The 17,410-nt window shown below is 40.1% G+C and overlaps 1 protein-coding gene across 2 annotated transcripts in view; it reads right to left on the reverse strand.

Moving 5' to 3' along the window:
* LOC137296680 (coiled-coil domain-containing protein 42 homolog) overlaps nucleotides 1-17,410 on the reverse strand; it is a 33,451-nt gene that overhangs the window by 4,196 nt on the left and 11,845 nt on the right. For both annotated transcript variants that reach the window (XM_067828503.1, XM_067828510.1), the window contains exons 4-8: nucleotides 13,591-13,676; nucleotides 9,757-9,928; nucleotides 9,299-9,373; nucleotides 7,784-7,941; nucleotides 6,177-6,261 (exon numbers count right to left, since the gene is read on the reverse strand). In XM_067828503.1, the coding sequence (XP_067684604.1) occupies nucleotides 6,177-6,261; nucleotides 7,784-7,941; nucleotides 9,299-9,373; nucleotides 9,757-9,928; nucleotides 13,591-13,676 (576 nt within the window). The remainder of the gene's footprint in view (nucleotides 1-6,176; nucleotides 6,262-7,783; nucleotides 7,942-9,298; nucleotides 9,374-9,756; nucleotides 9,929-13,590; nucleotides 13,677-17,410) is intronic.

Here is a 17,410-nt window from a genome sequence, read left to right on the forward strand (position 1 = left end):
TACCACTGGCATGTTCCAAGTGCCAGTTAAACATAACAAGACTCATATATTTCTTATCTCAAACAAATCAGTAAAACATTCCTGTTAAAGATTTGGAGTCAAATTTCAAAATGACTGATTAACTAGTACAAGGTAATGTGGCAGTGCTACAGTGGCAATTTGTGAACTGGTTAGTTGTGATTGATATATGTCCTCAGAGAGCTGTTAGTGGTGTGGACAGAGAGTATGGTGATACGTGATAGAGGAGAGTCTATGTGAAGGGCAAGTGGTTGGAGCCAGAGGATTTTCTTGGCAAGTGTGTTGAGGCCTTTTCTATTAGGGTACATATCAGTACAATCCTCAATTGAATTTTGAAAAAAACCCTCCAAATACACATTGCTATAATGAGTATTGATGTTTTGCCAAGAAAACACTACAGATGGTTACATGTGAAGAAGTTGTTTAGTGATGTTTGAAAACTGAAAATATACTGAAAGGTAGGTTAGAGAAACAAGTGATTAGTGATCTGAAATAAACTCAAAGTCAGTGAAATAACCAATCACTAACTGAAATAGAAAACAAATGTGAGTAATTAGTGAAATGTACAATATTATTTTACAAACAATAACTGAGTTATTTCAAACAATTTTGCAAGTGTAAGAATATAGCATGACAAAGCCTATTTCTATACCATTAATAAAACACTTCTTCATCATACATTCATTTAACTTGGAGCACAACTTGTACACAGACGTGATGTTGATATTTGGATAAAAAATGTAATTTTCTGAATAAAATTGATATTTTATACTTATCCTGACTCATGCTTAATTGCTTACTCTCCTCTTCCTGGCAAAGGTAGTGGAACACTTGAAATCCCTTGAAGATCCCCTCTAAAGTAGGGACATAAAATCACACTCACCCAAGTATTACCTCCCTTTTCCCTCCACATGGTCAGCTGACCGCCATGATACTTCACTCTCTCCTGTAATTGCCTGACATGAGAATGCGACAATTCAGCATGTCTGTGAGGGGCTTCTGGGAGGGCTTTCGCCATGAGTCAGGATAAGTATAAAATATCAATTTTATTCAGAAAAATACATATTTTTCCTCATCCTGACTCATGCTTAATTGCATACAGAATCCGACGGAAATGGGGGTGGGTCAGGCCATGTTGGATTCTGCTGTCAGTTGTAAATTACGTCCAATAATTTCCCCACCCTAACGGGAACTTGTCACGGCTATAATTCAGTCTTATTCTTCTCATATTCGTTGCAGATTTAGGGGGGGGAATCATATCCAGTTGACAAAAAGGTTTTGTTGACTGGTACGTGATGACACTAATATATGTAGTGTCTTGTTAGTTTCTGATGCAACTAAATATCATGATATAACAGTCGGAACTAGTTGAATTTCTGATATTCTTGCCTCTGTAGCCAAGGCAAGTAAAATAGCGTCTTTTGAGTCAACATTTCAATTGAAGTTTTATCAAGTGGTTCATATGCATCACTTGTAAGATGTTGGAGTACACTATTTAGGTCCCACGCTGGAGCTCTAAATCTGTGTTGTTGATCTTCCAGCTTGAACGAATGTAGTAAGGCAATAAGCTCTGGTACTTGAGTCAGTTTGGTCCCTGTTACCATGGTGATGACTGAGCTGAGAGCAGCTAAGCACTTAGATAATGTAGAACCCTTCAGACCCTTAGAATGACGTAAATAGCATAAATAATCTGCTGTTTGAGAATGAATCACTTTGTTCACCGAAAATCCCTTTTTCTTGGTGTATGTCTCAAACCGTTTCCATTTGTTGTCATAAAGTGTGCGAGTGGGGATTTCAGTAAAGCTAAGGTGACTGCTTTCGCTTCTCTCGCTGAATATCCTCTGCGTTTCAAACAAGTCTTAATAAGGTCCATACGTAAAGACGGAATACTAATGGTTGGCCGTGCATTTGTTTAGTGTGGGGATGAATGAGATGATTCTTCCACTCTGGTAACTGTAGTGTTGGTTGTCCTAGCTCTTCCATAAGTGTTGTAAACCAATCTTGCGTTGGCCAGTAAGGCGCGACCGAAATCAGTTGTAACCTCTTTGTTTGTCTGATTTTCTCGATGACTTTTGGTAACAGTACTGGAGGGTGAAATGCGTATGCATTTATTCCTTCCCATGGAATGCTGAGAGCATCCGCTGGGGACACAAAGGTTGTTGTCTGTTTGTTGAATCTCGTTGCACTTAGGTCTATTTGCGGTGATCCGAAAGTTTGACTCATTAGTTGAAACACTTCCTGATGCAGCATCCATTCTGTTGGACATGGATGTAGGGGACGAGATAAGGCGTCTGCCATGACGTTGCAGGCTCCTGGCATGTGACATGCTTTTACTTGAAGATTCAGACTGTTGACTAGGTTGAACAGTTGATTAATTAGGCGTAGCAGAGATTGTGATCTTGTTGACCCTTGTTTGTTTATGTAAAACCCTACTGTTGAGTTGTCCATGTGGATCATTAGTAACTTGTTTCTTAATGCTGTTGACCAGACGTGGATGGCATGAGTGACCACTTTCATTTCCAACTGGTTGTTGTGAAGAGTCTGTTCCTCTTTGTTCCAGATTCCTGCTGCTACCTCGTTTTCCAGATGAGCTCCCCATCCTTGTAGAGATGCATCCATGTAAAGGTGGTTGTTGAATACTGGCTCTGACATATAAGTTCCTGTGCAGACATTCGATCGGCGAGTCCACCACATCAAAAAAGGCTTCAGACAGTCTGGGAGTGGAATCTGTCCTCTGTTGTTGAGATTAAGATTCAAGAATTGTTGTAAGGGACGCAACAGTCTAAGTAAACTCAGTCCCCAGTACTTTTCATTACACTCCACCACTGAGTCTAACAAAACCTTATGGGAGGTCGCATCAGGTAACCTTTGAGATTCACCAATCAGAACACAGCTTACCAAATCACGAAAGTGCACATTCGCACATCCCTTATGAACTTTTCATCCCAAAAAGATTTGTACCCGAACGATTCCAAATGCTCTTTAGCATACGGTCGCTTCCAGGAGATGCACACGGCATACGTACAGCCATGACAATGGTGAGAAAATAGCGTTTTTGACAATGTCATCTTGCGGAAATATTAGCTAATGGTAACCATTACGGGGAATTCACGCTGATGTCTAACTTCATTTTTCCTAGTGAAAAACGAATTCATAGATCGCCGATGATCCCGACTGTGTGAGTCTACTGCTAGACACATATTTGATGATCCCCCGCACTAAACGCATTTGTGACAAGAGAGGTGGTACAACGAATTGGACGAGTACACTTGGCTGCTACAGGTAGCGTGACGATTATGCACGTGCAATACATGCTAACCGTGACGTGAAATCAACACCGCTACTGATGTAAGACATGTCTTCCCGGTCGATCACCAGCGGAATTATGGACGAAAATCAGCCTGTACAGAGAAATAGGAACAAAATTATGGGATAAAAATGTTTCCCCCTTGCTACTCTGATTTAGCCACCACCATTCAGTAACAGATAACTCTTAACATATTAAAAAGCTAAATGAAACACAATTAATTATATGTAGTTATTATCTATTTAATATTTAGCAGACGAAAAGTCAACTTTACCCATTAAAACAACACTGCATATTCCTTTGAATGATAAGACTGCAATTTCAGGCATAAGATACTGATATTCCACGCTGACCTTTAGTTAAGACGAAGACAAATAGATGATTGGGGCATTGACAAGCATTCTAGATATTCAACAATTTTGTTAAAAAAAACCCAGGAAAATGTCATTTGCTTCGTGAAATGGATCGGTGGTCCTAAACATATTTGCTCAGTATATTGTGTTGATTCAATTCGTTGGGATTGTACCTGTTCCAAATCGAGTGTGCTATAACAATTCATGCGTGAAACACACGGGGAAAATGAACTTCTCGATATTTATCAGACAACCTGTCTCCCTCTTGTTTCAAGTGGATCGTTCTGTGGGGCGTTCCCAAGTATGCAAATTGGGGGCATTTGTCAGGTCGTGGATCATCTTATATTTGTTTACCAGTAAGTCCGAAGGGGAGGATGACTGCATACAATGTTTTCTATGAATAGGGGAGACTGAAGGAGACCTTCCCCTCTGACAAGTCCATCCATGAGTGCACTCACGCAAGCATGTGACGTCACTCATCTGATTATAGCTACTCGTGTGAGTGCACTCACTCGGCATGGGTATATCCTTCTCTGTGCTACGATCTGATGATCTGGACCTGGATCTTCAGGAGTGCATGCATGTATGCACCTCCTCTTCATCCTCAGATGTGAGTGCCGGTCTAGATGAATGCTCTCGGTGTTTCACAGTCAACATCATTGACGAGTGCAGTCATCTTTCCTCTTCCAATCTTCGTTCCATGACGTTCATCATCTGCGTTGTAAATTGTTGCATGAAGATGCCTGTGTCGAATGCATGCGGTGCGTGCATTGATGACTGTGTTGAAGAGTTGTCTACGATGCCATGAATGCAGTCGACATCTGTGATGTCTGTTGTAGCTGAGATGTGTTCTGAGGTGTTGAAGATGCCATCGGAGTCGATCTAGTTGCCGATGTCTGATGCATGGTGTTTTCACTCCGTATCATTAACGGAGGCTCGTCAAAATATTGACGTTCTTCTAAGGGGACTATCTCCTCCCCAAATGACTTCTTTATCAGCGAGGGATATTTCTGCGATGATCTTGCAGATGACAACTTCGACTTCTTAATTTTCTTAGTCTGAAATGGTCCTGTCTCAATGGATGATCTCCTCTGAGTCCTGGGATGGGACTCGCCCGACCCTGGACACAACCTTGGAGATACGTCTGGCTTCTTGCTAAAATGAATCTCAGCATCAACGATTAAACGGTTACCCGACTTTATTTCACTAGATTAGACATGACTAATGCGAGCTGTCATTGCTTATCTCTAGCACGTCTCTGAACAGACCGTAATATAATGAGAATTCTGCTTCAGACAATTTGAAGCAAAACACACAACGAGTATGAGCAGAATATAAAGGTTTACACGCAGGCAAAGTAAGTGTGGGCCAATGCCGACAACTGTAATCTGCACTGAAAACACGATTTCGTCAACTGACACGTGTTAGAAATAGACACAATAAATATAACAAATATATACAATCCAAACAAAGTATACAGCACAAATTTAGTTATAAAAACCGAGAGAATGAAAGACTTATCGCCGTGCACAGGACCCCAGGTGCCTCCAGCCGCCCTCGTCGGGCAATAGGGAGAGAGTGAAGTATCATGGCGGTCAGCTGACCATGTGGAGGGAAAAGGGAGGTAATACTTGGGTGACTGTGATTATATGTCCGCTTCTTTCAGAAGGGACCTTCAAGTGATTTCAGGTGTTCCACTACCTTTACGAGGAAGAGGACAGTAAACAATTAAGCATGAGTCAGGATAAGGAAAAATTGTAAATCCTAAATAATAACAAACATATGAAGCCACATCTGGGTTATTCATGATACCACTGATTAGCAGTGTCTTCACTCCTGTGTTCAGAACACATCTGGATTATTCATGATACAAATAACTAGCAGTGTCTTCAACCCTGTGTTCAGAATACATCTGGGCTATATGGTGCAACTGACTCACAGTGTCTACAGCCCTGTGTTCAAAACACATCTTGGATATATACAACAGACATTGATTCCAGCATGTGTCTGAGTTTGATATTTATTGATCATTCTAACATAACAAAAGTTCATAACAAAACTCCATTTACTGTATGAAAGGGATGTGTCTGTCCAACTATTGTCAAATCTATTTGTTCAATATTTCTCTGGCTTGTCTCCTTCACGTTGCCATAGGATGAGTAGTACGTTCAGTAAGCCTGTTACATCCAGAAAGCACTTCATGAAATTTTGTACCACTAACCGCAAGGCAGTATAAACAAACAGAACAGCTTTCCACACAATCAACAGTCTCAAGCAAATATATCATCATACACAATCACTTTCTGAACTGGCTTGAAATCATGTCTTTCTTATAATGATCTTCAGACTAAATGTTTTGCTAACCTTCACTTTTCTTGGAAATAAATACATTTACAAGGCTTGATGTTTGACAGAAAGTTGTGACAAATGAAAGTGAGAACAAAGACAACACGTGTAGAGGAAGCTTTCCATGTGACTGGCCAGCTGTAGTGTGTTACCTGAGATAACTGCTCAGCAGTGTCCTCAACCTGGGCAGACTGCTTCTGGTGTCTCTTTACTAGCTGGTACAAGTTGTGCGTTGCCCTGACAACATAGAAATGGACATATCATCAAAATAATGTACCATGAAGACAGTGTAATACCATCAGACAGAATAAAGTATGATGGTTCTGTGGCAGTAGTTATTGTAAGTAAGACAGAAACACTTGTAACATGTTGATAGCTAGCATGACAAGATGTGACAAAAAGGTTGGAGTAACCTCCCTCGGCTTTTGCTAACAACATGGCAGATATTACCATTTCAGGAAGGAACAGTTTCTAGAAGACTGCGCAAGGTCTTTTAAGACCTGACTCTTTATTTAGGTCTTTATCTTCTTGTAAAGTACAGATTGGATGCCTAACCATAAAGAACACAATCTTGCCAGCTACCAACCCTATTATTCTGAATTCAGGAGCAGAAATATGTTTTAATTAGGTTTAAATTTTCCAATTTATACATGTATGTGAAAATTTACATGACAAATATCACATGATATGAATGAATAACACAGGTGACCACCATGTCAAAGTACAAGCATGTGCATACATGTATAAAATGTTGATAGTAACGTTACAACAACATCAATGCATGTTAATTGACAAATTTCTGATAATATTTGTTTCAATTATGATGAATAACAGATTAATAAGTGTTGTGCAGTGGAATTTTTAAACAAATTTTGTAAGTACTAAATATGAAAAAAAGAAATGTGCTCAACTAAAATGGTAACCAAACCATGATATTGCCACTCTGACCACCAAACTAAAAAATGACACCTTTTTCCACTCCGTCCACCAAACTAAATATTGACACCTTTTATGACTGTCCACCAAACTAAGTTGACTAGATAAGTTATCTGAATTTACACAACTGTTTCGAACAATGCCCGAATATGGCAACCATTTGTCTTAATTCACAACAGTGCAGATCCACACTCTACTTTTCGACCCTACATCTTGCCGTCCAAAGCGCATATACACGACTCTGCACATGCAAAAAACTCAAAATGCACGAGACGTGATGGTTGCGTTTTGATGCGATGTTCATGTTTCTTGAAAAGGTGTGTTTTGGCTATTGTTTTTCACATATCAAAATTATGAACTAATGTAACTGACATTCTCTTCAGAACAATAAGGGCATTCACAGCAGAATGTGGGCTAAATTACTGAAAATAAACTAAAGATAGGCCGCAAAGCAACACAAGAAACATTGTAAAACCATTTGGTTAAGGCAATTAAGGAGAGCGTGAGGATTGCCATGTGGTTGGTCATATGGTCGGTTTGGTAGGAGAGGGGAGACGGCGCAGGGTGAGTGATTGTATATTCACTTCCAGGGAATTTAAAGGGATTCGTGTTTCCACTAATTGTTCAGAAGGAAAGGGGAGATAAGCAATAAAGCATAAGTCAGGATAACAAAAAATTCCTAAAGTTATGTAGGAATAGATTTTTCAGTTAATATTTGCAATCTAATGTTGAAATCACTATGCAATGATATCCATAAAGCTCTAAATTCAGACCATTAGACATCCTAAGTTGCATAAGGTGAAATATTCCAGTCTACACTTACATCTTAATTCTGCCAAGTAGTAGTGTCTTGGTGGCAGCAGTGTTCTTGATGTGTGTCCACTTTGACTCCCATTTGACTGCAGCGCTCTGTGCTTTATCCAACCGTGTCTGGAGTCCAGATAGCTGGTTATTGTAGCCCAGGATCTCGTTGTCCTTCTCCTGCAACAATCAGTCACAATGGTAATGGCCAGACTCTATGCTGCAGGTAGCAATGGTCCTGCCCAGTAACTGTGAACTAACTGGAAGCGGATTATAAGATCAGATAGGATGACTACCATCCTATTTCTGGTTGGTAGAAGTAATCACAATTTGTCTAACTGTTTGACAGAATGAGTTATCAGAAGAGCGATATTCAACATTGGACTTTGGTGCAGTATTTAATTAACTGACTTACACCTGAAAGACTATTGTTTGACAAAATATCCTACCTCCATGTACCTGAGCAGTGTCTGACAGAATGTCCTACATTCATGTACTTGGAGTGTTTTGATGTAGGTGCAATCAATCTCCATGTACTTGTGCACCTACCTCCATCTACCTGAGCAGTGTCTGACAGACCAATCCACCTCCATGTACTTGTGTAGTGTCTGACAGACTAACCAACCTCCATCTGCTAGAGCAGTGTTTGACAGACCAATCTACCTCCATGCACCTGAGCAGTGTCTAACAGACGAGCCTTCCTCTATGTACTTGAGCAATGTCTGACAGACCAATCTACCTCCATGTACCTGAGCAATGTCTGACAGACCAATCTACTTCCATGTACCTGAGCAATGTCTGACAGACCAATCTACCTCCATGTACCTGAGCAATGTCTGACAGACGAGCCTTCCTCTATGTACTTGAGCAATGTCTGACAGACCAATCTACCTCCATGTACCTGAGCAATGTCTGACAGACGAGCCTTCCTCTATGTACCTGAGCAGTGTCTGACAGACGAGCCTTCCTCCATGTACCTGAGCAGTGTCTGACAGACCAATCAACCTCCATGTACCTGAGCAGTGTCTGACAGACCAATCTACCTCCATCTACCTGAGCAGTGTCTGACAGACCAATCTACCTCCATCTACCTGAGCAGTGTCTGACAGACCAATCCACCTCCATGTACTTGTATAGTGTCTGACAGACTAACCAGCCTCCATCTGCTAGAGCAGTGTTTGACAGATCAATCTACCTCCATGCACCTGAGCAGTGTCTAACAGACGAGCCTTCCTCTATGTACTTGAGCAATGTCTGACAGACCAATCTACCTCCATGTACCTGAGCAATGTCTGACAGACCAATCTACCTCCATGTACCTGAGCAATGTCTGACAGACCAATCTACCTCCATGTACCTGAGCAATGTCTGACAGACCAATCTACCTCCATGTACCTGAGCAGTGTCTGACAGACCAGTCTACCTCCATGTACCTGAGCAATGTCTGACAGACCAATCTACCTCCATGTACCTGAGCAATGTCTGACAGACCAATCTACCTCCATGTACCTGAGCAATGTCTGACAGAAAATCCTACCTCCATGTACTTCAGCAGTGTCTGCCTCTGCTTCTCTATCACCTCTTGGTTTTTCTGTTCCCGTTCCAGCAAGTCCTGCACACAAACACTCAAACATGGTTGTATCTACCACATGATGCATGTAATCTTCAGCAGGTTCAGTTATAGTGAAATGAGTTCACAGTGTCATTAACACAAAGTTATGAATAATCACAATTCTACCATGACTTCAGTATATACTGGATTGCAAGTGGCAAATTAAAGTCATTCAGAGGTATATAATCATGTTATATGCCTCTGATTTTCCAACACAGAACATTTATCTTGTTATATACCTCTGATTTTCCAACACAGTATGTTTATCTTGTTATATACCTCTGATTTTCCAACACAGTATGTTTATCTTGCTATATACCTTTGATTTTCCAACACAGTATGTTTATCTCCTAACTGTAAATTCTTTGCTGACGAAGAATTACCTCATGTGTGGCAGTGAGTGTGTCATGTCTTGCAATAATGTCCCGCATCTCATGGAACTCCTCTCCTGCTTCCAGCACCTTCTCCATAAACTTGTGGTAGATGGTGTACCTCTCTAGCTTCCGTTGTAGCTTGTTCTTGTCTGTTGCCACCACAGATGTGTCTTCCTTTAACCTGCACAGACATATACATGGTACTGCAATTTCATTACTTCTGAGTTTATATAATAAGCTAGAACACTTGGGCCTAGATTTTTGATGCTCTCTTAGTTCTACGATAGTCGTAAATGCCATACACTAACATTGACTTACGACTATCTTAGCGCTAAGAGAGCTTTGAAAATCTAGGCCCAGATCACTTAACACAAGACCAAACGCTATCTCTGCCAAAAGGTGTTGCTATTCTGAAAATCCATGATGTTTCAGTAATTTTCAAGAACAATGCCATGGTTACATCAAAGTCATCGCTTTTTTCAACATGTGAAAGCAGAATTCTAATGATTTCAAAACACATATCTAACTATTATAAACAAATATCAGTCCTGCTGTTGTGCTAATGTATGAGTATATATGTTGAATACTCCCGAGCTGAAACTATGCCTAATCATATAATATAGGGACTTGAAACTTGATAAAACACAACATTTGCAACAGTCTTTCAACATTTCTGTTTTTGAAAAAAAATGTAATTTTCTGAATAAATGTGATATTTTATACTTATCCTGACTCATGCTTATTGCTTATCTTTATCTTCCCTCGCGAAGGTAGTGGAATACCTGAAATCTCTTGAAGTTTCCTTCTAAAAGAAGCGGATGTAAAGTACACTCACCCAAGTGTAGCCTCCCCTTTTCCCGCACAAACGGTCAGGTGACCAACCATGCTTGTTACTCTCTCCTTGTAAATCGCCCAACACGAGAATTATTGGAATTCAGCGTGCCCGTGAGGGGCAGCTGGGACAGCTTTTGTCATGAGTCAGGATAAGTATAAAATATCAGTTTTATTCAGAAAATTACATATTTTACCTTATCCTGACATTTGCTTATTGCTTACTGAATCCGACGGAAACGGTGGTGGGTCAGGCCATGCTTGATTCTGCTGGCTGTCAAAATTACGTCCAATAATTTCCCCCCCAATGGGAACTTGTAACGGCGATAATTCGGTCCTGCTTTTCTAATATTTATTGATTCTGGGGGGATCACATCTAGTCAAATTTGTCTTCAGCTGAAGGCTTCGTTGACTGGAATGTGGTGACATAGAAAGTAACTAGCGTCCTGCTAGTTTCTGATGCAACATAATGTCAAGATATTGTAATCAAGACTAGTTGCAACCCCTCTTCATGTACAAGTATCTTCATTACGAGTACAGGGTTCTAATCACTCATGCTAGTCTGTTTAAGACATGAGCTTGCAGCTGTAGCTAAGGCAAGTAAAAAACAGCTTCTTCTGAATTAGCTGTTCAAATGAGGTCTGATCAAGCGGTTCGTACGCATCACTTGTGAGATGTTGAAGTACGATGTTTAGATCCCATGCTGTTGATCTTCCAACTTGAAGGAGTGTAGGAAGGCAAGTAGCTCGGGTACTTTAGTCAGCTTGGTTCCCGTTTGCATGGTGACGACTGAACTAAGAGCTGCCAAGTATGTAGATAATGTAGAGCCTTTCAGACCTCTGGAATGTAGTAAGTGACATAAATATTCTGCTATCTGCGGATATGTTGCCTTCAGCTGTCTCAGTAGTCATGAAGTCCAAGTATTGAACACAAGGCCGGTATGCGGAACTGCCTGTCCAGTAGACCTGACAGCTGTCTGATTTTCTCAATGACTCTTGGTAGCAGCACTGGAGGGGAAAACGTGAGTACATTTAGACATTTCCACGAGATGCTGAGAGCGTCTGATGCCCAAGTTAACGGATCTGGTACCGGTGACACAAAGGTTAGTTGAACATTGTTGCAAATGATCAGTGTTGCATTGATCCAAACCTCCAGCTGATTAGTTGAAATGTCTCTCGATGCAGCATAAACTCTGTTGGTGATAGAAGAAGAGGGCGAGATAAGGCGTCTGCCTTAATGTTGCAGGCTCCTGGTGTGTGAGATACTTTTATTTGGAGATTCAGACTGTCGACCACGTTGAAGTGTAGAAACGTCAGCTGTAGTAGTGATGGACGTCTCGATGACCCTTGTTTATGTAGAAGGCTACTGTTGAGTTGTCCGTCTGGATCATCAGTAGCTTGTCTCTTGGTGATGTTGACCAATGATGGATAACTTGCATCACCTCTTTCATCTCCAACTGGTTGATGTGAAGAGCTTGATCTTCCTTCTTCCAGAATCCTGCTGCAACCCTGTTTAGATGGGCACTCCATCCTTGGAGAGACGTGTCTACCTAAAGATGGTTGTTGAATGCCGGCTCTAATATGTAAGTTCCTGCGCAAACATTAACTGGCGAGTCTACCATAGCACGTATGGTCTCAAGATGTCCAGTGTTGTAAACCAGTCGGGACATGAAACCATGACTCAGGAACCGCTGTCATAGACGTAGTAGTAGGTGCCTTCGTTTGGTCATATCCTGAGCTGATGTGAGCAGATCGAGTAGACATTATCACTGACATAGTGATAATGGAGAGAGTAGAACTTTTTCTAATCATCGGATTGAACTTCGACCCACCAATCCTGGAACAGTGATGTATCTCAACAGAGTGATGAATCAAATCCTAAAGAGTTAGGTTCTCAAGTCATCCGAGCTGAGTTAGTAGCCTGATAGTGAAGTCCAACTGTAGACTGAGTTGACTTCTCTCATGATGAGCTTGTATGCTCATGATGAGCTTGTCTTCGTCTGGAGATCATCAACGCTGTTTATTATGTGTTGACATTCCAAGGAAGTCTATTTATAGCTGGCTGGCTGTCCTGTCAGAAACTGCCATTCATTGCTGCAAGCCTCCTGATAGGCAGCGTTGAGACTACTGTTAGAAGACCTCTATGCTGTCTGAAGAATCAAATGATGCTGTAGACTGCTAATCTAGTGTGTAAACGACATCTTTCAATTGTTGAATGACTGTAAGTCAAATGTAGACGACTTCCTAACACTGGAATAATAACATCACATTCTGCACAGGGCGTTGTCTCTCTTCACATCTTGAAGCTAAATCATCCGAATAGACAGGACTAATGAAAGTCGACGTTGCCTGTCCCTCACACACCTGTGAGAAGAATGAATTTATACAATAGATTCTGAAACAGATAAATTTCTGTAAAATTCACAGCAAACAGTGGAAGAACATAGGGGCTTACATGCCAGAGAAACTAAAAGCAGGTCAACCGCTGACAGCCGTAATCTACACTGTAAACACGATTTCATCAACTGAGACTAAGCCTCGGTTGACAAAATATGTGCTATATCTACACTCAATAATCACAAAGAAACAAATTGTGATACATATACATAAACCAAATACCACATACAACATAAATATAGTTAAAGGAGCGAAATACTTGAAAAACCTATCGCCGTGGTGAAGACTCCGTGTAACTCCAGTCGCCCTCGTCGGGCGGTAAGGAGAGAGTGACAAGCATGGTCGGTGAGGTGACCGTTTGCGCGGGAAAAGGGGACGCTACACTTGGGTGAGTGTACTTTACGTCCGCTTCTCTTAGAAGGGAACTTCAAGGGATTTCAGGTATTCCATTCCTTCGCCAGGGAAGAGGAGATAAGCAATAAGCATGAGTCAGGATAAGGAAAAAAAACAAAAACTTTTTAATTCTTGTCCCTAGTACTAACTTCTGTAATGTTACTGCAGTTTTTCAAATATCTTAAAAAATCACATCACACAAGAAACGAGTAGTGAATCTCACCGCTCTATTTCTTTATCCTTCTGTTTCTTCATGTCCCTTTCATCATTTGCCTTTTTCACAGCACGAGCCCGTTTGGAATCATTTTCCTGTTTGGACATGAAGTTGAGGATGACTATGTATAGATAGACAGACAGGGTTAACAGCAAAATATGTTACAGTGACTTTTCTCCAACACACACACCATAACCACACTGCATATGGACATGTAGTTCATAGTTTATAATGTTGACATAGAAAACAGTTTTGTCAGCATGTATATCTCCATGTCTTCTCCACAAAATCTGAAGGCTAAAACCTAACCATAACAATATCTAATGATTTTAACAGAATATTTTTGTATCATAAGGTGAAACATACAATCTAACTTTCAGTTCCCTCTGGATATATCTGAGAATACATATACACAAGAGGATCTCCCAGAACTGCATCTTTTGGCCAGAGAAATGTTACAGGAGTGTATTTTCTGTAATTTGCATTGTTATTGATTAAGTGATAGTTATTACTGGGTCAAAATGTATAGAGTTTTGAGTGATAGTTATTACCGGGTCACAATGTATAGAGTTTTGAGTGATAGTTATTATGGGTCACATTTCGTACCACGGTAATCTAAGTATGCCTTTAAGGTAGTGCTTTAGAGTTGCTTCCCTTTGGTGTGTTTTGACTGTTGGTAAACATGATGCCGATCGCGAATGTTCCATACTTCCCTGGAATGCTCAAGAATCAGTGACTGTGTATATATATGGCTGGATGTTGTGTTGACGGGACACACACATGGACTTACACTCGGAGTATATTGGAGTTGTGTCATTATTCAGCCTACCTGCATCTGTCTACCTCTTCATCAATGCTTGACCTACATTCTAGAAAACTTGCTATGTAACATTTAGTAGAACTGTTTCACTGAAAACCAAGACTTTGGTGAGTTGATACTATTTTGTGGTCGATTACTTTAGATTTGATTCAGCTGCACTGAACTAGAAACCTCTATTGTGAATCATTGTACCTTGCTCTGTGGTCAGTACATATTACTGAATATTTTAGACTTGTCTGTGTTATATTTTGCTGGTTCATATGGGATTTCTTATCCCTTTTGTCACGGCAAATTATTAACCATAACAGAAGACATTTACATAGTGATGTATGGGACACAGATGTGGAGCCCCACTACTATCTACATATGTATTGTGGGGATCAAAATGAAAGTCAGATTTAAACCACTAGAATACATTGTGATTTCACCGTTTGCGGAGACAAAGATGTGAAGGCCCAGCATCATTTGTAAATAGTTTCTCATTAGACACAGACACTGAAACATACATGACATAACCTCCCCTGACTTTGTCAAACCAAAATGTGTGCAACATGTATGAAAAGGCTGTAGCCCAAATGTTGTTTGTAGTAATTAGATATGGCTATTGATATTGATCATAGAGACCATTTACTAAATATGAGTTGATCATCACCACACATCAGGGATGTAACCTTCACCACTGCTACTAAATATGAGTTGATCATCACTACACATCAGGGATGTAACCTTCACCATTGGTACTAAATATGAGTTGATCATCACTACACATCAGGGATGTAACCTTCACCACTGCTACTAAATATGAGTTGATCATCACTACACATCAGGGATGTAACCTTCACCACTGGTACTAAATATGAGTTGATCATCACTACACATCAGGGATGTAACCTTCACCACTGGTATTTCACCTCACTGGAGAGCAGTGACTCATTATGCATAGTTTATTAACAATAACACTTTTCACTTTTCTGACCATTTTACATTTACAAGCAACCCATGAATATAGACATATCTTTGAAGGGTTCCCCCAAGACATTTACATTTGGGGGTCATGTTGACTCTCCAATTCTTTGTTTAGGAGTCAAAATAAAAATGTGGGGGGTCAAATAATTTACAAAGATAATAGATTTTCAACTAATTACTTTTTTCAGTTATGTGCCTCTACATTTTTTTTAATTCTAAGGAATTATCTCCCTTTGACAGTGTGTCAAATGACTGTGGCCAAATCAAGCAAACAGACAAGTTAACTATTTCCAAAGTAAAGGTTACACAAAAGCTAAGAGTTCACATTTATTCAACTATTAATTTCAATGCTTAAGTGGTCACCAAACAAGGAAAATGTTCAGTCACAATGTCAATGATACAGGTCAAATTCAATGAGAACTTGGAGGTAAGGTTGGAGCCAACATACAGGAACCAACTGTGCCACTTAAAGTAAGTATTTAGTAAAGTTCAGTTATTCATACTACTTTCGCTTTTTTTAAAAGTTTTCCATAGCTTTTCCAAAGTCAAACTGAGATAGAGGAGACCCATGAAGCCAGATGAACAACAGTCTGTTAAGTCTGTTGTTTGTCAGCCAGTTTCTAACAGGGTTCTTGATTATGTTTTGTACACTGAATCCCCTCCCACAAGGGGTAGAGACAGGTATTACAGCTGCTTTAATGGAAAACTTCACATAGTCTGGGTAAGTATTTGCCTGGTCCCTTAAAGATGACTGCAGAACTGATCAAATCTCAGTCTTCCTTTGAATGTTGTTGCACAGTGTTGGAAAATCAGAAAGTGATTGTTTGTTCTGTCCGTGTCTAGAATGTCATCATAGATTTCAAGCAATTTCTCTAACCGACCACACCCATAATCAGCAATGTCTGTTGTCTTATCTGGGTATCTACTGGGATTGATCAGGATGTCAAAGCATTCTGAAGTGTCAAGATCATCTTGAAGAAATCTCTCTGAAAGTTCAGTTTTCAGCAACTTGATATATGTGTTCCTTAAACCCTCAAACCTATTCCTCATTGGGACATTGTCAATCAAGTCAAGTCCTTTGAAAGTTGTTTTCTGGTCAGAGTTTTTGTTTTTGTAATATTTTGCTGACGTTGAACGAACCATTCTTCATGGTCTCCAAAGTTCTAGTGTTGAGTTGACAAAATGTCGAATTGTAGACAGGTTGACAATATCCTTTTGGAACATAAGGCTAAGAATTCCAATCACACATAAAACATCAAGAAGTAGAGCCGTCACAAGCAGAAATAACATAGTTCCCATGAATCTGTGGAGACCCACTGCTTTAGGGTCTATCCTTGCATTTGCAGTATTGAGGGACATGAGTATTGCAGGAAATGATTGGTGAATCATTTTCACAGGTGACTCAATAGATAGCCATCTTACAAAAGTAGACTCTTTAACCTGCTTTCTGTTGCCATATGGTATTTCCTGTAATTCTCTCAGCTTGTCACATTTTACTGATGAATCCTTGAAGTATCTATACAGAGTACTAATGTTCTGATGAAAGTCATTCAAATATGGTAGCTCTATCCCTGCTTGTGGTGCTGCTAGATTAAGTCTGTGTGCAACGCAGTGAACTTGGGTAAGAAGAGCATTTTGCCTTTTCATTTTCGCGGCAAGACCATTTCGGCGACCTGTCATGACTGATGCTCCATCTGTTCCTAGTCCCATAATTTTAGACACATCGTGATCATAATCAGTAATGGACTTCCTACACAAAAACTCAAGCAGAGCTTCTTCAATTCCAGATGCTGTACAATCCGTAACATGCTCATTTCCAGAGAAGCTAAACACAACTTCACCTGTTGGGACATTCACATATCTGACGTAGATAGCTAACTTCTCAATATTGACATCACATGTCTCATCTAACATAATTCCAATATATGGACTCAGATTGATGGATTTAATATGTTCATCCTATAAATCTTCAAATATGCATTCTTCCGTTTCATCAACAATGCCATGTTTATGATAAAATCATTGCAGTTAGTTACACCATTA

The sequence above is a fragment of the Haliotis asinina genome, chromosome 1 (assembly GCF_037392515.1).
Source record: "Haliotis asinina isolate JCU_RB_2024 chromosome 1, JCU_Hal_asi_v2, whole genome shotgun sequence".
NCBI lineage: Eukaryota > Metazoa > Mollusca > Gastropoda > Lepetellida > Haliotidae > Haliotis > Haliotis asinina.